Genomic DNA, 23244 nt, shown 5'->3' with positions numbered 1-23244 from the left:
TACCCGAAGACGAAGAAGCGCGTAGTGCTTCTGTAACAGGGCCAACAGCAACTACTACTACACAACCTAACAACACAACCACCAACACCGGCAACAACACCACCACGGCTACGTCGGAAACGACAACCACCACGACCACCACCACCGTTACATTGTCACCGCTCATAGCGACGGCAAGCAGTTCAAAAGAGGCTGCTGAATATGCAGCCGCCATTAGCGATGCAAAGCGGGAGCGTGAGGCGTTACAAAAGTCACCACCCGCTGCACGCTTGCGCAATCCACGTGTCAGCAGCGCAGGCAGCCGCCTCATCAGTAGTACAGCAAAGGCGCGTGCCGCCGTTTCCGCTACAGTGACAGCGCAACAGGATGAATTGGAACGGTGTAACGCGGGTAATGGCATCGGCGGTGGCAGTGCTGGACAAACACAGCTGCAACGCAGTGCCAGCACTGTGAGCGGTCTATCAGTGCGGCCTTACAGCAGCCCGGCTGGTTTGCACGCCTACACAGGAAAAGTGCCTGGTTCGGTACCATCGTCCGTCCATGGCTCGCGCGTGGACTTACGTGATGTCGATAAGGGATCGGCAATTTATCTTGGCTGCTCGGCACCCCGCAATTCAACGCTATCACTGTCTTCACGCACCTCATCGGGCAGTTCGGCGCCACCTTCGCCGGTACGCACGCCACCGGTGAGTCCGCGACATGGAGTGAGAAGGTAAGTGCATGAAGTACGTATATTTTTTGGCATTTGTATTAAAATGGATTTTGTATTCGCTCTTTAGGGCTGCGACTATGGTGAAAAGACAGCAGCAGCAGCAACAGCAAAGGTGAAACAACTGTAAAGCCTGATAATGGCGTGTGGTATTGATTATTGCTGGTTCATCAAAATAACCGCTTAGAAGCGGAAACGGAATTGTTAGTAAATCAGCTACACTCGACGTAGCGTAGAATTCACAATGTATGTATGCTAGATCAGCGCGAAGTAGAAATCTTCGTATAGGTTCCTTTAATTGTGAAAGCTGCTTAGAGGTATTTTTTGTTTGTTGTCGGTTCGTGTTGAACTGAAGCCTACAACATTGTTAATTGACGATTGGTTATGGCAACCAAAAGAACTCCTTTGTGCGCTTAGCTTATATGTAGCATAGAATTTCCAGAAACTCAAAGCAATTACATAATTAATTTTAAGCGAAGTACTTTAAAAAATAATGTTTTTTACTATACTCACTAATTAACTTGTTGTTGCTTAGCTGTAAAAGTAAAAATTAAAACTTCAGTAAATTTTAAGGATCTAACTAATATAGATAAGTTGTAATATTTAAGCCACCTTTTAGTAGAAGTCTTACTAGGACGGCGGATGTTTAGGTTAAAAGCTAGGAAGTTAACCCACTATATTCAATTAAAAGCTGTTGGAGTGAACGAAAATGAAAATTGGTCAGGTACCATAAGTTCAGAAGCCATTTTGCTGTTGCAATAAAATAATACACAGGCAATTCTGCCGCCAGTTTCGCCTAGGTTATGTTTTTGATAACTTGATTTATATTATTTTTCTAATAAAAACTTACCTCTCTGATGGTAATGTAATTAATTAAATAATGTAATTCTCTTTCCACACAATTTCTACCCTTTTCCTTCTTTTCCTGATTTTCTGAGATTTTTACATATTTCTCACACTTTGAACTGCATCACTTACTCACCGAAATTATTTAATTGGAAAATTTGCAAACACTAAATTGGCAATTATTTAACTTTCTTGTTGCAGAAAACACACATAACTTTTTAATTTCTTTGAAGAGACGTCATTTAATTCACTTTTCTGCACATATTTCACAATTTTCACTGATTTTCAACTTACGGAAAGGAAATAGGCGCGTAGTGGTTAGAATGGCGGCGGAAATTGGTTGGCAGCGCAGAGTTGTACTTGCACTTGCAAAATATTAACGACGGTATTCACTAACTGGTCGAAAAAGTGTTGTGTAACATATGGAATTATTCTTGGAATATATTATATAAAACAATAAACTTACTAAAATACAAATCATAAATAAATAAAATAAAATTTAAAAAAAAAACTTTATGAAACAAATTAAAAAATATATAAAAAGTAGAAAAAATAAAAGTAAAATAAAACAAAATAAATTAATTTAAATAAAAAGAATATTTAAATTAAACTGTAAAAAAATAAAAATATAATACTATATCATAAAATTAAATTAAATTAATTTGAACTCAATTAAATTGAAAAGTACAATTTCCTTGTTAGAATTATCCTAAACATCTTAAGTCCAATAGCCACCTTTTTAGTGACCTGTAACTCACCGTCTGTACCTTTAACGGTAATCGAAAATTATGTTAAGCCGCTACTTCAACTGCAACTGAAAAAAATATTGATTACAAAAAAAATTTTTAAGCCTACAGTAGATAAATAGGTGCAAACGAAACTATTAAATCATAAAATGCAGGCAGTGAGAAAATTTTATAAAAAATCCGATGTAACTCAGAATCACACTGATTTAAAAAGAAAATCATTTTGTGCTGATAAAAGTATGGAAGGCAAAAAATAATCAAATATATATTTCGACATTTTCCATTTGTATGTCTGTATATACACACGTTATGTAAATGTTGTTAGCTTAGTTGTTGAAAGAAAATTGTTGAACATTTTTATATACAAATGAGTATAAATATGTATACTCGTACTTGGTAAAAAAAAGAATTACGTGCATATTAGATCAACAAAATCTGTTACAGCATTGGTACAGATTATACCACTTTGGCTTGATTAAAAATGAAGAAAGTTGGAAAAATACTTTTTAAGTAATCATTTAAAAAAAAAAAACAGAGCGGCGAGTGCAGCCGAGCTTCTGCGGTTTAGGGTGTTTAAATGTGAAGATAAAAGATTGCCTTGCGACCATTACTATACATATAAATGAAGTAAAATAGAAAATTACGAAAATTAAAAAAAAGGAATTGAAGAAGTGCACTCAAAAAGCTAAATATAAAAGGAAATCAAATTTGTATTAAAGTTTTGCCTTGCTTACGTTTATGCAAACGATAAAAACTATTAATTGCAAATATGCACGTGTCATATACATAAATTCATACAATAAATACATGTATGAAGATTATGAAAAAATCATTTGAATTTTCAATGTAAAAATTATAAAATCACCGCGTTTGCATTAAAAATTTAGCATGAAGGAATATTTATTCGATTGCAAGCTTTTATAAAAAAAAAAATGATGAACCGAAACGTTTTAATGAAAGATTAGAGAAAGGAAATAGACAAAATATCCTGCTCTGGTAGCTTTCGGCGTTGTAAGAATTACAAAAAAAAAAAACGTATTTGTATATGCAGTTATATTGCAGCGTAGATTTTATATTGAAAGCATCTTTAAGTAATGAGAAACAAAAACATTAGCACATTTTTACCAGCGTTGAAAGTAGCATTGTTAATTAAACTAAGGCGAAATAAGAAATAATATTTTGCATTTGGTTTCATGTTAAAAGTTTAGTAGTAAGAAATTATGAGATTGGCAGATGTAAGTTCTATAAATTTTTTGCTGGACAATTAAAAAGTCAAAAATGAAAACGGATTTGTGAAAGTATACTGAAGGGAACGATTTGAAATTGTTAATGAAGAGCAATAATGTGTGCTGGCAACACATTGGCATTCTTAAAGGATAAAAAGTTGTTTTAAAAAGAGAACAAAATTATTTAAGAAAGAGAAAAAGTTATCTGAAAACGTGAAAAAAGTCAATGTTGTTTTTAGTGCCTAAATTTAATACAAGCAAAATTATTTTTAATATTTAGAAATGTATTTTAATTTTACTTTATGTATAATTTTGCTTGTTATCTCAATGCCAAATGCCATGTCGTCAGTTAGTTGTTCGTGTTCACACTTGCCTGGTTATGAGGTTATCTGGTTAAAAATTATTATTATATAGTGTATACAAAGTATAACCCCATAACCTGATAACCAGATAGACCCACATAGTAATGTGGAACAAAAAGTTAATTTAAAAAAAAAAACACCCACCATAATAGGGCATGGTACATGGTATTACATATTACGATTATTTGTCTAGTAGTTCCGCGATATACCCGTGAATTTGTTTTTTTTTTTAGTTTTTTTGAATTTCGTGCTTACGCAGCTTTAACTCTCTTACAGAGCCCTGTTTTTTGTTAGTATCTTTGATGTAGGCCAGGCGAGTCCTTAAAATGTTTTTGGTTCGAAAATAACTATGAAAGGAACTCCCCTACAAACACAGCATGTCCGCAAATAATATAATATTCCAACTTCCCGGTAGCGGAAGGAATTAGGTCATTATTAGAACTATATCGGAGATTGAGATCCCTCGATGGCTTTTCCGACGCCTCTGATAAGGCGTATTGTACAGCTATGTACAGTCAGCGTCGAAAATATGCATACCCTGGCATTTACAATTATTTTTTTTTATTTATATTTTCCATACCAAATTTTTCTTATTTTTTTTAAATATAGCAAAAACACAAGAATCAAATTTTTTAATTTCATACAGAACTCGGGGGGAAAATGCCAACCTATTTTTATCGAAATTTTCAATTTTTCAATTCGATTTCTTAGAAAAATGAGCATGCAGTTTTGCAGCCCATTAAATTGTAGTATAGTAAAGCGCATATTTTAAGTCGCTAAAAATTACCGCTGATTTTTTTTATTTTTTTTTTTTTGTCTAGCGTGTAGCGCATTTTCTTCCATATAACTCATAAAAAAATTTATTTTTTTATAGCCGAGGACCATAGAAACAATAAAAAAAATAATTGTGATTGGGGGGACAGGTCCTTGTAAAGGTTTCCATAGACAAAAAATTACAGCATTTTTTATTTTTTAAATATATTTCTACAGTCTTATGAAAAATAGTAATTCAGATTACTAGAAATAATGGAATTAAAAATTTGTGGAAGAGGAATCTATATATGTAACTAAGCAGTCAATGCACAAAAATGTCATATCGAATATTTTTTTTCTCAAATATCAAGTGTAATAACTAAAGAACCTCAATTTTATTTATTTATCGAAATATGAAAAATATTTTAAAAGTTGGTGCATTCCAAGTTTTAAAATTTTTTTATTTTTTTTCGCCAAAGTTATCTTTTTTATTATTATTTTTTTTATCAAATATATTTTTTTTAGTTCTGAAATAATAGCGGTACTAGCATTTTAGGTGTCAAGCTGCTACGTAGCAATCTAGCACGCATTTTGTTGTTGGAAGAGCAACAACACATGTGGGTGATTGCTACGTAGCAACTTTACACCTAAAATGCTACTCAACGTGAGCTCCCCTAATAATTTTTTTTTTTTTTCAACAGACTATGAAAAATAGTCATTAAGCTTACTACTGGAATAATGGAAGCAGTCATTCCGCAAAAATAAATTTTTCGTTTCAATAATCTATCTTTTTTATCATATATCGATTAAAATTCCAACACAAAATACAAGCTAAATATTATAGTCAAGTGTAATACCTGAAGAACCTAGAAAATTTTATTTTGCCTTCAAAATTTTTATGAAAAATATTTTCAAGCTTGGTGCTTTCCAGTTTTTAATTTTCACCTCAGTTATCTTTTTTAATGCGCAAAAATATCCTTTTTGTTTCGAATTATTATTTTTTGTCAAATATGCATTATTTTACTGGCTAAATAGAATGTAGTACCACAGCCACAAGTTATTTCGCTAGCTACATCAGCTACATAAGCAATACCACAGCTACATATTTATTGTGTGAAGTCTAGAGCATTTCGTATATTTTAACTTTTGACAGCTCTTGCTACATACAAAAGCCTCATCATTCTGGTTAGACAGTTAAATTCCAACATATCCATAATCGTTAAAAATTAATGTTAAGTGGAAAACTCAAGCATCTAAACAATTTTATTTGTCTATCGAAATTTTTATGAAAGATATTTTCAGATTTCATGCTTTCCAGATACTCGAGTTTTTTTTTCATTTTTTGCAGTTATCATTTTTATTTAGTTTTTGCATGTGGTCCTATTTTGTTGTTTATTTTGCTTTCAGCTAATTTGTAATCAAACTAATGCACCTTAAAGCTTTAAAATCAATAATAAATTATTAAATGTATGTAACTATTGTAAAAAAAAGTTTGCAAGCAATAAATAACGAATGAAAAGTATGTGGCAAAAAAGATAACAAAAATACAAATGAACATATCGTCGCAAATGATATGATGACCTGAGCAACAAAAGAAATCACACAAAATAAATAAAAAAAAAACAACATTGCAAGAAATAAAATTTTAAAGTAGAACTAATTAAATAAAAAAAAAATGTTTGTACAAACAAGCATGCATGCTATGAAATTTGTATTGTAACTATGTATGCATGTAAATCAACACATTCTAATGTCTGTAATTATGTATGTAAAACAATGCTTTTGCGTTCCTGCGTAAGAAAAAAATTTATATTTTTCTCAAACATACTCCGAAAATATAGAGTCGCATATTAATTTCTTAATCGAAGTTTGTGAAACGTATTCAAATATATGTACATATGTACTTACCTATATATGTATGTACATATGTATAAGCCATATTCCCATCCGACAAAATTACATTTACGTACATAACTGCTGATTGTTGAAAAATTAAATACATAATGAAAATATTAGTACGCAGAGTGTTTTAATAGTATGCAGAGCGTGTGGTAAGACATTTTATAAAAAAAGCAATTTATTTTTGAAAATTTTTAGCCCTACATATTCGCATCAAACTAGTGTTCCGATAAGGGAAACAACATAAACCCGCACCGTCCACGAGGATGCATGAGAAAAAAGTTATGTGGGTCGATCAGTTTTTGAACGATAGTGTTTTAATAACAAAGTTATTGAATTTTAGTTTTGATAAGAGGAACCCCGAACTACATAGAACTCGTACAAAAGTAAAGGCGCCTGGGCCGCACTGGAGAAGTGAAACTTACGTTACATACATATCTATTTTGTCTCACAACCATTATGCATACATTAGTACATACTACATACATGCATCTGCTCTTGCTCAAGGTTTTATTTTTTTGTCTTTTTTCTATGTAGATCCCTTCTCCTTACCCCTGTTCATTCTAATTACAGTTATGTTATTCTGTTTTCCTTTATCATCGTTTTTATCTTTATACTCTATCCATAACAAAATCGATAGTAACATCCAACAAAATATCAATAACCAAACCGATAAAAATATCGATAACAAAATCGATGACGAATTCGATAAAAATTTCGATAGCAAAAACGATAATAATATTGGTAGCAAAATCGATGAGAAAATGGATAAAAATATTGATAATAAAATCGATAAAAATGTCGCTAACAAAATCGATAACAAAAATCGATAAAAATATCGATAGCAAAATCGATAACAAAATCCATAAGAAAATCGATAACAAAATCGATGACAAATTCGACAAAAATTTGGACAGCAAAATCAATAATATTTATACAAAATCGCTAAAAAATGTCGATAGCAAAATCGATAAAAATAACCATAACAAAATCGATAAATAATCGACCACAAAATCGATTAATAATCGATAACAAATCGATTATAATATCGATAACAAATTCGATAAACATATCGATAACATCGATGAAAAATTCAATAATATATCGATAAAAAATATCGATAACAAAATCTTTAAAAGTATCTGTTACAAAATCCATAACAAAATCGATAACAAAACCTCTATCCTTTTCTCTATAATTACCTGTATTTTAATCTTTCTTCCTCTACATTACTTTTATTGGTATCCTCATCCTCATCTTGTTCTTTATATTTATCTCTGTTTTTACGTTTGTGTTTATCATTTTTTTCATCAAGATATTCCTTTTCACCTTTGCCCTTATATAAGTAAAGTGTTTAAATTTACCTTGGTCTTAATTTTTGCCTTTATCTTTACGCATCTTTGTTTTTGTTTTTATTTTTACCTTTGCCTTTATCCTTTTCTTTATCTACATATGTATGTACTCACTTTCACTTTCATTCTTGTACTGGTATTTTTCTAAGCAAGTTTTTATTAGAAAGTTTTTGTTAAATTCATACTGTGTGCATACAATCAAGAAGCACTTGTTTAAGCCCCGACCATTTCCGTTGCATCATTTCCGTAGCACCATTTCCGTTGTATCGTTTCCTTGTGCAATTTACGTTGAATTTGCCAATTTACTCCCAACCAACCAACCGCCGCTAAAGTATTTTCACTTCAATAAAGGAACTTCGTAGCGTGTATCGGCGTCATTCATTTTTTATATAGGAAAACCAGCTAAGCAGGTGGCATGGTGGTGGTGGTAGGATTTATCTGGACGAAGGACCAGATTCTGTTGAAGCTACATCGAAGAGAAGGAAGGCGAGGCAACTATTCACTATAAGCCATAAAAAAAGCTAAATATATTAATCTCGACACATGATTTGGTTATATGTAGTTAAAGTTATTGAATATGTTGAGGGAAATATTTGTATCCGCCTTATTTCTGTGTGTAGACGGCATTACTTTTCAAGTAAACAAACAAGAGTGTGGAAGTATATTGGGTTTTCAGAGTTGCATATATGTACATAAGTATGTAAACGTTAATAATATGCGTATAATTAAATGCAAGTTTGAAGTAGCTAGATAAGTGTTCGGCCCCATCGCGAATTTCACATGAACAAATATTCCCAAAAATTATAAAGCAAAACAAAAACAATTTTTCCCAATTTGTTTTTGTTTTGCATGTTAAATTATGGGAAAGATTTATTCACACGAAATTGGCGATAGGGCTGGTTGATTTTTGACAATTTTTTGTTCACGCATTTTCTTCCAAACAAAGTATGTTTGTTCGAAATCTTTTTTTGTATGGAGAAAATCCCCAACACCTTCCACAAAAAAAATTCCAAAAATCGACAGTAAAGCTCGGAACACTTTGACGACTGCAACTTCACGACGTAACGACAGCGACATCATTTTGTCGACAAATGTCGCCTTGAAGCCAGCTTCTTAAACATTTTGAAGACCTCAGCGACATAGCAAACAGCTGGTTTTAAAGTTTGACATTTTGGTATATTTATTTCACAAATTGTGTATTTTTATTTAAGTAAATAAGAAAAACATGAACAATCAAGAATATGTGATGAATTTTGCGACAATTTAATTTTGCAGCACTACATCTACTCATTGTCGCCGGCAAAATTAGAAATAGATTTAATTTGGCGACGTCGACAATTGCAGTCCTGCAGCCAAGATGTCGTGCTGTCGTCAAAATAATTGTGTCCGTAAGAACGTGTGTATTTAAAATTTGACAGATGCTGCTTGTCGCTTGCTGTCGTCAAAGTGTTCCGAGCTTAAGTCCTAATTACTTAAAATTTGCACTTCAATAAAATTGAATGGGCTACAAAACTGCATACTCAGAATGTTTAAAGGAAAAGTTTGAAATTTTTACTAACTAAATAAACGAAAGGGAAAAAGCCAAAGAATGCTAAAATGTCGTTACTGTAAGTATTGTTACGATTATCCTTGAATTAATCGCTGAATACCCAAATCCTTCGGGTTCCTTTCACTTGATTGTTAAATTACACTGGTCTACAAATTTCAACTTTTTTTCTGCGAATAAGACGGGACCTGGTGTTTCTGAAGGGATTTTTCGTGCTGAACACGAATCCGGGGTCAAAAATGTCCCATCACGTCACGTTTTCGAGAAAAAAGGGGTTGAAACCCCTAAAAACAGCGTTTTTGGCCATTTTCGAAAAATTATAGAGCTGAACCCTGACGTGGTACAAATTTTGCATATATCAGAAATTAAAGGCTAAACCGTGCCCTTTCGAATGAGCCCTATGCCGAATTGATCGCGTGCACCCTTAAAGCAGGGGGTGTATTTGTGTTTAGGGGTGCAGGAAAAATTGATCACAGAAAGAATTTAATCTTAAACGATCATAGAAAATTAATAATGCCAAGGTTTTAACTATATTAAAAGTCGCTGATTACGAATCTGCAGTTAGATTTTAAAAATTTAAGATGACGGGTCGAATATGGTGGATATAAAAATTGGACTCCTAGACACAAATACACCCCCTGATCTAAGGGTGCATGCGATTAATTCGGCATAGGGCTCATTCGAAAGGGCACGATTTAGCCTTTAATTTCTGACATATACAAAGATTGTAGCACGTCAGGGTTCAGCTCTACAATTTTTCAAAAATGGCCAAAAACGCTGTTTTTAGGGGTTTCAACCCCTTTTTTCTCGAAAACGTGACGTGATGGGAAGTTTTGGACCCCAGATTCGTGTTCAGCACGAAAAATCCGTTCGGAAACACCAGGTCCCGTCTTATTCGCAAAACCCTTGTAGACCAGTGTTATTTACGTTACAAAAATAATAATAATAATAATAATAGATTGGCGCTTACACATATGTTAGTGTTTGGCCGAGCTTCTCCTCCGACTTGTGGCGTGCGCCTTGATGTTGTCACACAAAGCGGAGGGACCTACAGTTTAACGCCGACTCCGAACGGCGATTGTATTTTTATGAGAAGCTGTTTTTTCATGGCAGAAATACACTCGGAGGTTTGCCATTGCCTGCCGAGGGACGACCGCTGTTTAGAAAAAACCTTTTTCTATATTTTTTGGGATGTTGCTTTGACCAGGGCTTGAACCCAGGTGCGGATGTGTGAATGCGCGCACTGCTTACCACTACACCACAGCGGCCGTTACAAAAATACTTTTACTTTTTAGAAGCTGCAATTTTTACTACATACATATTGTACATACATACATAATTAAGTGAATAGATTCTTGAATGATTATTCGTTATTTAATGTTATTTTTTATGTTTTGTTATTATATGTTTTGTTATATTCAGGTAGTTTTTTTTAAGGAATCGGCATCAGCATCGGCCGATTTTTTGCCCTAAGGCCGATTAAACGGCATCGGCATCGGCCAAAAATTGGGAATCGGTCGGACTCTAATTGAAAACAGTATGTATGTAAGATAGTTTGCAAGATTGTATTGTTCTGGCACGAAATTCTTAAAATAAAAATCTCGATTGTCAACTTTCATGGTGAAAAGCTCTTTTGACAGAAATCACTTGAGCTTTTTCCAAATGGAGAAGTATGCCATTTTCAACATCAAAATTCGAAGCCGACGAGGTAATTGCAAACCCTGCTACTGACAGAGATAAGTGATATCAACCCACTGCAACTATGTACTTAAGTTCTTGAACCCTACATCCTGGATTTGAGAGAAATAACCGACTTCTGCTGGGTTAATTTCAAGCTTTTTTTTCAGGTTAAATAGCGAGTAGTGGTTTTAAAACGGCCCGCATAGATTCTAATTGGAGTTGTTAAACTCTCCACTTCAACCAACCAACCAATTACAAAACAACCATATCATTTTGCTCGCCCTGCTCCAACCGCTGGTGTGCTATTCTAAAAATTCGCGATTCGGAATATAGCTGCAATTTCGGAGCTCACCACATCCCATCAGATTTCTTCATCAAGTTCATTGGGATTTGAATTCGCAACATCGGTGTTCAAATCCAGTGGTCTTACCAACTGAGCTAAGTTCACAATGTGAAGTGCTGTTGCTTTTTCCACTTTTTAACCACCTTCCAAAAAAGGAGGAGGTTATCACTTCGTCGGAATATATATTTTTTTTTTATGTATGACCACGTCACCTGATTTCGATAATTACTTTTGCATCGGATGGTAGTTTCTGGTTTGAATCCGATCATTGGATCATGAAATATATATTTAAGTCGTTTTTGTTTGGCTAAAAATTACTTGTTATTTATTTTTTTCTTTTTTTGAATAGTCAACCTAACTACCAACTGGCTTTGAATACTGAAGTTGCGAGTTCAAATCCCAATGAACTCAATGAAGAAGCCTAATGAGGAGATGTGGTGATCTTCGAAATATAATTTTATATTTTTATCAATTTAAATTTTTAGATTTTAATGCATTTTTGTTATTTACATTAATATTAAAGAACAATTGTTTTTCCTTTTTTTTATTAAATGGTTTTTGTTTTTAACATAATTTTCGTTTGATTTTTATTTTAAAAAGAATTTTTGTTAATTTCGTTTAATTTATAAAAAATTATTTTATTTTATTTCCTTTGGATTTTTAGTTTTCATTGTTTTAAAATTAAAAATATTAATTTTTCTAACTTAATTAAATTTTTAGAAAACCTATTGCAGAGAGGCTTTGGTGAGTTGAAAGACAGTTGCCAGAATTGCTCTGTTTATATAAATGATGGGAACTTCCTTTTGAGGCATTCTGTGCCGTTTGTGTAGAGTTATACCAGAGGAAGCTTTTTCTCTATCTACAGAAAACTACTTCCGAACAGGGTGAATTCTCACTCTTCTTCAGTTAATAGAATTAAAAACAATATTATTATTCCAAATGTCAGAAGGAATAGAGCCGAACCTTGCATCTAAAAGACGTAATTTTTTTCGATATTTTATGCTAGTTTTCCAAATTTATTGTACTTTTCAAAGTTTTGAATATACTTATTTATTGCTACTCAAGTAAACTGTTCTCAGATAGTTTTTAGAATTTTCAAATTTTTTAAATTTTAATTTTTTTAGTTTGTAATTTTAACTATTTTCTTAACACTTACACATATGTAGTACAATTTGCATGCAATGAACGACTAGAACTTGGCAATCACCAACGAGTAACACTATTCTAGTTTTTTCTAAGCTAAATTCTTTTTTAAAATTTTTTTTTAATTTTATTTCTTTTTTTTAATTTTTTAATTTAACCTTTTAAATTAATACTTATTGTACTTAAGTGACATATAAAGTTAAAAGAGACCTTCACTAAACTTTTGTTGAAAAATGGGCTTTGAAGTTACGTCTGTAATTTTTTTTCTCAGTGCGTCCAAGCCGCGGTTTGATGTATTGAAAAGAGCGCAGCTTCCATCGACTATAAGAACCGCTACTATAAGAGCAATGGGGGTATTCACCAAATTGACCAAGTGGATTGCCAGACCTATTATAAGAATAATGTACTATAAGAACCGCTAAAAGATCGATTTTTCGACACGTAAGTCTCTTTTAACTTTCCCTTTCACGTATAATAAATTTATAGTATAACATTAAACTTAACTTTTATGTTAATAAATTATTATTTTATTATTATTAGGCTAATTAAAACTAATTTAAATTCCTTTGTGGTTATCGATTTGTAAAGTTTTCCAAAGTACAATATTTTGCGTAATCGGAAATGCTTAAATACAACATACACATACATACGTACTACTAAAAATGCATCATTGCATTAATATTGAAATTTTCTACATCCTACTGCTGAGGAATACTACAATGAAAGCAGTTAACAAGTTACAATTTGTTAACTTCTCGAATACATTTTTTTTTTTTCAAAATAGTCTACTAATTCCTGTATTTGATTTTTTTCCCACTTGGAGACCACAGAACAGACACTCCATGCTATATCGTACACTCCCTGTGGTCACTTTGCTCCGCCTTCAATCGCTGTCAAGTCTCCACATGATTGAGCAACAGCGGCGTATTGGCTGTTGGGTAAGAGGAGGGCCTACGCTGACGTTGCCAGCTGGTGAGCTCTTCAGCGCTGCCGCAGGAGAGTGTTGATTCCTCGTAGCGCGAATGGTTCGAACCGCCAGAAGAGCGTCGCACGCCTGTATAAGAATCGGTGATGACCTCCAATAGCGCCTCATCGCTGCGTACAAAATTCAAAGTTAAGCTCTGATGAGTCAAATTATTTGAAAATTTTCAACTACCCACCTGTGATACCGATGATGTTCGAGCAGACTGCCAGTGGCGAAGCGCAGTTTCTTCGGCGACTCTAAGCTGGATGAGCGCGTGAGCGAGTTGCGTGGCATAGCTTTATTTTTCAACGACGAACGTATGCCATAGTCGACCATAGCGGACGTTATCTGCTGCTGATTGTTCTGCTTGATGGTGCCCTGTATGAATTTGTTGAGCGCACGCGAGCCGCGTCGTTGCGAGCGTTCATAGTTGCGCTTATTGCGCGCGTCCTCATCCTCGCCCAGCAGCCAATAGGTGCGCTGATCACCCTTGCCCTTCATCGAAATGACACCGCGTTCTTGATAATGATAGCCACCCAACTTCTCCAGCAACTCGCGGCACTGCTGACTGCAGTGTATCTTCAGTGGCACACCGCTGGATTCCATGCGCGAGGCAGTGTTCACAGTGTCACCGAATAGGCAGTAACGTGGCATTTTTAAACCAACCACGCCGGCGCACACCGGTCCGGTGTGAATGCCTATGCGAAGTAGTAGTTTGTTTGTGGGTCGATGACGTATTTTGAACTCGGACACTGCGCTGAGTAGGTGAAGTGACATCGAAGCGATTTCGGCGGCGTGCAGATCGCCATTGCGGATTGGTAGACCGGATACCTGAAATGGGCGAATGAAATTAAGATTTCTTATAAACACTAATGCCTTCGAGAATGTCGGTTATCGTGCTAAACTTCCTACTAGATCCAGCGACACGTTCCTATTGTGGGAATCGAAGAAGCCGGCTTAAAAAATGTCCAAAGGGAGGAAAGAGTAGGCGAGAAGAAAAGTATAGTTGTTTGAGTTTCACGGGGCTTCCTAATACGAAAGTTCTGATAGACAAGTGTTGCCACCTGCAGGTTATCGCGTTCTATTCGAACGACAATCGGCAAATAACGAATATAAAATGAACGTTACCTATTGCAAATAGTTACGACACTCTGGGTTATACATCGAAAGTGTTTTGTATATATGTAGGCAAGTTGCAGAGAAGATATAGAAAATAACCCTGTCAGTGTTTCTTGAGTAAAAGTACTGCGCTTCGAAGAAAATGATTAAGACAACAGCAGAGTCATCTCCTTGAAGATATAGACAGTTTAGGTCTAGTCTATTTAAAAAGATTGGCTGGAGGGAGCTATAGATAAGCAAAGAAAGAATTTAGAGTAACCTCTCCTAGACATTAATTTTCTATGAGTGATGTCTTCATGCGCGGAGGCATGGACAATGAAAGCATCTGATCAGGCAGCTCTTGGAGTTTTCGAGAGAAAGATTCTGCGAAAGATTTACGGACCTTTACGCGTTGGTGATGGCGAATATCGCAGACGATTTAACGATTTGCTGTACGAGCTTTACAACGATATAGACATAGTGCAACGAATAAAAATTCAGCGGCTCCACTGGCTTGGCCATGTCGTTCGTATGGACAGAAACGGTCCTGCTCTGAAAATATTCAACGCGGGCCGCGATGCTGGTAACAGAGGAAGAGCAAGGCCTCCTCTGCGTTGGAAAGACCAGGTGGAGAAGGACTTGGCTTCACTTGGCATTTCCAATTGGCGTCAGTTAGCACAGAAGACTAATGACTGGCGTGTTGTTTTGGACTCGGCCAAAATCGCTTAGGCGGTTACAGCGCCAATAAAGAAGAAGAAGATGTCTTCAATAGCAGCCCATTTTTTGATTGCCGAACGTTTGTGTAAAAGCTTTGGAGATGAACAAGAACCTAAATCCTACACTTCGTAGAATGTACTTCGGATTACAGGAAGGTCATTTCTTCAAAGACACGGACAGTCTAAGCGTGGCTTTACTGAAAAGCCTGACTGGATTCGTCGAAAGGTCGGAATTTTTTTTGGAATATGTGAAGAAAGGTCTTGTGGGTAAGTTTCCGAAGCGCCTGTTTTCCCAAATATGAGCAAACCGAAACACTTGAACTCGATTTAACTACCCCGTAGGTTCATTGTCTATCTGCACCTTCAATTTTCTTACTCACCACCATGTATGCGTCCCCAATTGTCTCCACTTTATACACATCGTAATGTCCGATTATGGAATCAAAACAGGTATACAAGTCGTTCAAGAAGTCCACCACCTGCAATGGTGTGCTCTCCGCTGACATTGCGGTGAAACCCACAATATCACTAAAGTATATCGACACGTGCTCATAACTCTCCGGATCTACTTTGTTGCCCTTCTTCAGCTGCTCCGCCACGGGGCGTGGTAACATTTCCAACAACAGCGCATCAGTCTTCTTCTTTTCCTCTTGCAACTGATCGGTGCGCTCATCTACGAGCGCTTCCAAGTTATTTGCATACTTCTCCATCATAGCCATCATATTATCGAAGATATTCGGTTTCATACCCTTGCGTAGAGGACGCAATTTGGCGCGTATTGTTTTGAAGTCCGGCCGGTCTTCGGCGCGTTCAGACCAACATTCGCGTAGAATTTCACGCACGCAATCGAAGGAGGTCTCCAGCGGTTGTAGCGACGGCCGATAGGGGTAGAGATGATCTTGCGGTTGGAGCACTTTTTGTAGGCACTGCATTGGAGTGAGACCGGTTTCGCCGAATGGGCCGTGACGTACGTGAATTTCGTAGAGTACAATGCCAAAGGAGTAGGAGTCACCTTTCTGCGTGCCGGGCACGAGTGTGGCGGGTCCTTGCCGCAGCAGTTCGGGTGAGCGGTAGAGTAGCTCTGTGGAGAAAGGGAAGGAAATCAAATAATTTCGCATGCTTCAAAAGTTACTTAACATTGACGGCAGCGAAAAAAATAAAATTTCTTAACATACTTGTACACTTAGCTGTCATGTTTGGCACTTCCGTTGAGCTATCCTCCATACCCTTTTTGAAGGCGAATAACCCGAAATCGGTCAGTTTAACCACCCAGCGTGAGTCGATGAGGCAGTTGGAGGTGCATAGCGAGCCATGAAAACGAATGGGCGATTCATGTAAGTAGATGACACCCTGTTGTGCGTGCGATATGAGAATAGAAAAAAAGGAGTGGAAGTAGTATTTGAAATGCGTACAAGTCATTTTGTAGGAAATGCTTTGAAAATCGCTGCAAAAATGTAGCCCACGGCAAGTGTGTGTGTGTGTGTGTGTGTGTGTGTGTGGCAGTGCAGAGGTTAAACTGCGATATTGAACTTACGCGTATAATGTCAGCGACCATTGAAGCAATAAACATGTTGTCCAGCTTGACGTCCTCATTCTCCAAGATATCCTTTGGGAAAGTTTTGTATAAAAGGAAAGAAGTGGAAAAGAATCATAAATTAAATTTATAAAATTATTCAGAGAGAAGAACTGAGATGGTAAATGGTAAAAAAGGATATTCCATGAGCGTATTAACTTCATTGAGTGGAAGTGGAAGTAAAAGTGAGCAGGACAATTTGGATTATTTCGGCTTAGCGAACTTAATAAATTTTAGAATTTTCTTAACCACAATTATGTATGTTTTCTTTTCTATGGGATAGTGTTTGGCACTTTCGGCTACCTTAGCCTTTCAAGCAATGCGGTTAGCTTTTGCCTACTGAGAGACATCATAAAAAATAAACTAAGCATTTTAGATGTTACGTGTACTACATATACATCAATAATTATGCATAAGGATAGTTCAGAAAATAGCAACATCATGGGGCACCACTTAATATTGTTCTACGTACATAATAATGTTATTCACGAAAATTTCAAAATTTTAGGCAAATTTTTAGGGGTTGTTAACAGGATTTGCAAATATTGTTTTTTGTTAATCCTATAAACTTGACAGAATTCTTAATTTGACTAGCTATAACTTCGCAAGTTTATGCATTCATTTGAATAAGTTTCCATATTATGCCAAATTTATCAAATTTCAACCCAAAATTTTGTAAAATTTTTGCGATTAAACAAAAATATATTTTTTTTAATTTGTTTAAAATTCGGTGGATGTCTTTATTTTGTACCTTCAACAAAATTTAATTTTTTTTTAAATCCCAAAAGCTCAACAAAATTCTGTATTTCCAAGGCAAGGGAAGGTAAATAACAAAAAATCTCTCAGTAGACGTGTCGGTGCGTGTCTGCTACAATTAAACTGTGTCATTATTATTTACATATTTATTTGTGAAAAACTGAAATGCATGCAAGTATTTATTATCCTTTCGACGTCCATTTAGTTTTGCCTCATTTCTTAATCCTCTCTTGAGACCTCCTTATCTCCCCAACCAGCGCAAAGCAACACTGCGCTATTTTTTGCGATATTACAACTTACTATGTACTACCACCAAGTACTAACTGCGAAGGAGTAGGAAGGAGTTTACAGTACTTTAGAACTTACCTTCAAGCTGCCTCTTGTACAATACTCTGTAATGATGCAAATGTTGGGCGGATCTGTGCAGGCACCAATGAAAGCGCATATATTGTCGTGGCGTGTATCGCGTAGCTATGTAACGGTACATGAGCACAAAATGGATAGCGGAAGCCCACACAAAAGTAGGCGGTGGTGGTGGTGGGAGTTGTTGTGAGGTGATGAGTTGACGCCGTTTGCATTTGACAACGCAACGTAAATCCCAGAACAATATTGAGTTGTCGAGATGGTATGTTGCATCAACCGGACGGACGGAGTTAGAAAGGCGGAAAACAGAAACAGAAAAGAATAAAGAAGTTTAAAAAATGCTATGCATTACTTAAATGTCAGCTGCAGTGAAGAATTTGTAAAATAAAGGAAAGTTGGAGTGAATTTAAGAAATTAAAAATTAAATTAAACGAAATAAAATAACAAAATAAATTACGGCTCTATTCTACATACATCACTGACAAATTCTGGTCACAGTCTTTATTGCGGAAAAATATATGAAAAAGTTTAAATTGGTCAGTAAAAAAGATTTTGTCACCGATACAAAATTAGGCTATAAAATTAGGAATAAATTATAAAACATAATTAAATAAAAAAAAAAAATATAAAAAATATGATAAAAAAATGAAATAACTGGAATCAAATAAGATAAGTTAGTTAACAAAAAATAGAATAAAAATCAAGCTTAGTAAGTAAAAATCATTTTAAAAAATCCAAGAATTTACAATTATGTAAAAAATAATAAAAAACACTATAAAAATTAAATTACATGAACGCTAAACTACATCAATATTAAAAAATATAAAATTGAATATATAACGGATAAGTAAAATAAAACAATTAAGTTTACAAATAAAATAAAATACAACTCAAAAACAATAAAAATCGATTTAAAAGCATATGTCCATACGAATAAATGAAGCGAAAACTAGAAGCAAAGAACCTAATTAGTTAAAATTTAATTAAATAAATAAACTAAAAAAATTAAATGAAATAAAACTAGCTAAATTAAAAAATAAAAATCTAAAAATATTACCAAATAATATAAAAACAAAAATATTAATTGCATTTAAATATGCAGTCAAAAATAGCGAAAAAACAAAATGGATTCAAATTAAATAGTAATTACCTACTAAATTTAAAAAGTAAAAAAAGCTAAAAATATAATACAAAATAAAAAATGGAATTAAAAATAAACACTGATTTTATTTATCAAATTTAAAAATTTCCAAAATAAAAAAAAGAATAAATGAAAAAATAACCTAATTAAAAAATAAATATTATTAAATTTAATTTAAACAAGACTTTAAATAGGACTAAACATTTTTATGAAATTAAAAAAAATATAAAGCTATGAAAAAATAAAATAAAATAAAATCTTAAACTAAATTACAAAATAAATAATTAAGCAAAAATGTGTATAATGAACCAATATAATAAAAATCAAAAATAATACATAAAGAACTGATTCAAAAATTTTATGGAATTAAATTAAATTAAGGAAAAATAAGCAAAATTAAACCTTATTGAAATAAAAAAATATGAATTATATGCAAAAAATAAACTTAAATGGAAAAATGATATAAAAATTAGTTCAATTAGTTTAATTAAAAATAAATAAACAAATAAGAGAACGAATAAATTAGATAAAATAAGACCCAAAATTAAATAAAAATAAATAAATTTAATCAAATATTGAACAGTATAAAATATGTTAAAAAATATATATATTAAAATATATACAAAATCTTATTGAACTAAATTACATAACAAACAAAGCAAATAAAAAGAGAATGTATAAATAAAATAAAACAAATTAAAGCAATTAAAAACAAAATGAATAATTAAATTAAGAATTAAAGAAGGAAAGCAAATAACATTACAATGAAAATTAATTTAATTAAATTAAATAAAAAACTAAAACAAAAAAAATAATAGAATCAATTGAAATAAAATAGACGCAATTTAAAGCATTGCAGTTTGTTGAAGAAAACTGATTTTTTTCAATTTTATATGACTTTTTTAAATATTGCGAAATTTTAAGTTTTATCAGTTTAAGTCAGCCGAAAACAGGCATCCATATCATGTATATATATTTCAAAGTTGAAATTAATTGTTCACTAATGTAGCTAGTCAACCCGCACACTTACCAGCTTCAATTCCTTCTTCATTTCACGCGTTATATCCACAGATTTCTTTCGTACTTTTTTGATCGCATACAACTGATTTTTGTAGAGCCCGATCGGCGTAAAAATTGTGGTATAACGAAAATCAGCATCTGGATTAGAGCTTAAGCTCACCTGGCTGGTGCGTATCAGCGGATGTGTGGACTGAAACATTGAATATAATAATTGAAAATAAAATTAGAAAGTTTAGAAAATATGGTTAACGAAAAAGCATTATTAAATTTACAAATATTAAAGACTTTGGGAGCTTTATCTATACAAAGTACTTATTTAAATTGGGTTTACACAATTGGAAGGATTCACTTAGAAATTTAAATTAATAAATATTAGGTGGAGGAAGTTTGCTAACATTGTATCTAAATATTTATGTTTATATCTTCATAATCCCTTTTGAAATCACAATAGTATGTATTGTCAAGTGCAGTCGGACGGACGTCTGTAGCTTGCAAGTGTTACGATAATAATAGCACCAGCAGCAGCTGCCACAACAAAAGCAACAACAGGAAGAACAATACGCATAACTACACAAACAGCGCAAATAATACTAACATTTGTTAGCAGTGTCAGGGAAGGAGGATATCATTATGCTAAACGTTGTCATGTTACTGCCGAGTTCCCTTTTCATCAGGACATCAACACAGGAAGCTGTTGCGTTGCATAACTACATGTGTGTGGATGTGTTTGTTAGTTTTTTTTTTTGCTGTTATTATCTCTGTGTCTGTTTTCGCTCAAATTGCCATTTTGGTTGTCCTATTCTCCTAGCAATCATTGGTGCTTTTAAACATCTCTTCGATGCTTTTATTTGACTATATAAGTGTAAGGGTAATTTTGTTATTTATGAAGCATTTACCACCTCCGATCACAAAGAAATCTTAAAAATTGTATTAGTAAAAGCCGCTAATGCGGTACCTAAACCGGTGATAAAGGCAAGCAAATAAAACTTTTGCTTCAAAATGCGTGTTATTTTCGAAAATGGGTGTCATATCATGTACAGCTTTTTAAAACAATTTCTTAAATTTGCAATTTGTTTCAGGTAAAAAACAGCCGCACTTCCTTTCAAAAGTCGAAATTCTATAACACAAGTTCGTGAACTAAAATTCAATTTCGAATTTTCAAGCTAAGGTTTTCAGCTTCGAACTTTCGAACATGAATTGAATTTAATTTGAGTTCAGACTCAAATTTTTTCTCTTCGAATTTTCGACCCCAATTTTTAAATTTGAATTTTCGATTTGAGATTTTCGAAATCAAAGTTATAACTTAGAATTTTCGAACAAAAATTTTTGACTTGGAATTTTGCAATTTATGTGTTCAAACGATATTTTGAACTTCGTATTTGAACGGAATTTTTTTATTTCGAATTTTCAAGTGAGTGTTTAATTTTGTGTATTCGAACTGAATTTGTTTCATGTTGAAATCATTAGAATCACAGTCAAATTTTAAATTTTCGAGTTCAAATTTATGGCCTTTTTTTAATTCTAATTTTTCTACATGACTTATCGCACCACCATAAAGTTCTCGACTTCGAATTTTGATGCTTGAATTTGTGATCTAGTATAAAAAAGATTTTTTAATTTCGAATTTTCGAAAAACATTTTTTAATTGGAATGTTCGAACTGAAATTTTTTTGTATTGAATGTTCGAACTAAAGTTTTCGATTTTGAGTTTTCGAACTCAAATTTATGACCTCGCATTTGCTGAATTGAACGTTTGAAATTAAATTTTAAGGTTTTGTAATTTCCATACATGAGTTTTCGCACTACAATAAAATTTTCGCGGTTTCAAATTTAAATTTGTGACCTATGTTAAAAAGGATTATTTTGTTGCGAATTTCCTAAAAACAATTTTATTTTGAATGTGCGAAAGGGGATTTTTTTTTACTGATTATTTGAATTAAGATTTTCGACATTGAATTTTCGAATAGGAGTTTTCGATCTCAAATTTACAGCCTTGAATGTTTGAACTGAAATTTTAAGGTCTTATAATTTTTCAACCTGAATTTTCAAAATTATATTTTTAACTTAAAATTTAAATTTTTGATCAAGAAGCAAAGGCTTTTTTTTTTACTTCGAATTTCCGAAAAACGTTTGAATTTGAATATTCAAACTGCATTTTTTTTTAAATTGATTGTTCGAACTTTGAATTTCCGAACTAAAATTTACGACCCTGAATTTCCCAAATTGAATGTTTGAACTGAAATTTTAAGAATTTAAGTAGGTCATTTAGATTAATGTGCATTGGTAAAGAAGCATATGTCCATACGAATAAACGAAGCGAAAATTAGAAGCAAAGAACCTAATTAGCAGCATACCCAAATTATGCTTTGAAGACTACATAATTAAAATCTAATAAGCTGGCATTTCCAGCTAACTAAAATGCTGTAGCACAAAATGCCGTAAGAACGTTAAATTAATCAATCTTATTCCATATCAAGCGCAGATGAGACCCACCCACTCTATTATGTGTGTGTATATGTATTTCGGAATTTCCTCCCCTTACTTGCATGCAAGTTTTTATATATATATTTTGGTAAGTAATTATGTATGTGGTATGTGTGTATGTACTCACCCTTGTTTGTTTTTGACTAGATGTTTCCTTTTCGCTTTCATGCATTTGCACTTCACGAAAATCAATTTTCCACAACAAACTATCCAATTCCTGTTCATAGCGCCAATTACGATACAAAACCAACGATATAATACCGAGTAGCAGCAAAGCACCGCCAGCAATACCAGCTGATATTTCGCCTGTATAACCTGAAATATATATACATACGTATATGTATATGTGTATGAATATGTATGTGCATGCCTAATATTAAGGTAATAAGGCTAATTGACGGCATCCATTTACTTACTAATGCATTTCTCGCCCGCAAAACCGCATTTTGGCTCCGCTGCCGGTCGCCCATTTGGGCTCACCCAATGGATTTTGCCATATAAATTGAGATCCTATTTGAGAGTAA

General features: G+C 33.5%; 3 protein-coding genes across 5 annotated transcripts in view; 2 read left to right on the top strand and 1 right to left on the bottom strand.

Moving 5' to 3' along the window:
* LOC118739040 (nuclear hormone receptor FTZ-F1) overlaps positions 1-23244 on the top strand; it is a 628268-nt gene that overhangs the window by 36803 nt on the left and 568221 nt on the right. The gene's annotated exons all lie outside the window — the stretch shown is intronic.
* LOC118739048 (uncharacterized protein DDB_G0271670-like) lies at positions 133-2029 on the top strand (the record flags this gene model as incomplete). Its single annotated transcript, XM_036470159.1, is given in 2 exon segments — positions 133-712; positions 780-2029. Coding segments are annotated over 2 exon segments (629 nt in total), but the record flags the coding sequence as incomplete, so codon positions are not given.
* Positions 13259-23244, bottom strand: part of LOC118739714 (speract receptor) — a 10462-nt gene continuing 476 nt past the window's right edge. The window contains exons 2-10 of the mRNA XM_036471226.1: positions 23137-23230; positions 22848-23035; positions 20247-20426; positions 18079-18183; positions 16918-16989; positions 16559-16733; positions 15764-16464; positions 13766-14400; positions 13259-13700 (exon numbers count right to left, since the gene is read on the bottom strand). Of these exons, the coding sequence (XP_036327119.1) occupies positions 13499-13700; positions 13766-14400; positions 15764-16464; positions 16559-16733; positions 16918-16989; positions 18079-18183; positions 20247-20426; positions 22848-23035; positions 23137-23230 (2352 nt within the window). The 3' untranslated portion in view covers positions 13259-13498. The remainder of the gene's footprint in view (positions 13701-13765; positions 14401-15763; positions 16465-16558; positions 16734-16917; positions 16990-18078; positions 18184-20246; positions 20427-22847; positions 23036-23136; positions 23231-23244) is intronic.

The sequence above is a fragment of the Rhagoletis pomonella genome, unplaced genomic scaffold, assembly GCF_013731165.1.
Source record: "Rhagoletis pomonella isolate Grant_MI unplaced genomic scaffold, Rhpom_1.0 Rhpom_scaffold_00005, whole genome shotgun sequence".
Taxonomy (NCBI): Eukaryota; Metazoa; Arthropoda; class Insecta; order Diptera; family Tephritidae; genus Rhagoletis; species Rhagoletis pomonella.
The sequence above is the reverse complement of the archived record's forward strand: the minus strand, read 5'-3'. Positions and strand labels throughout refer to the sequence as shown.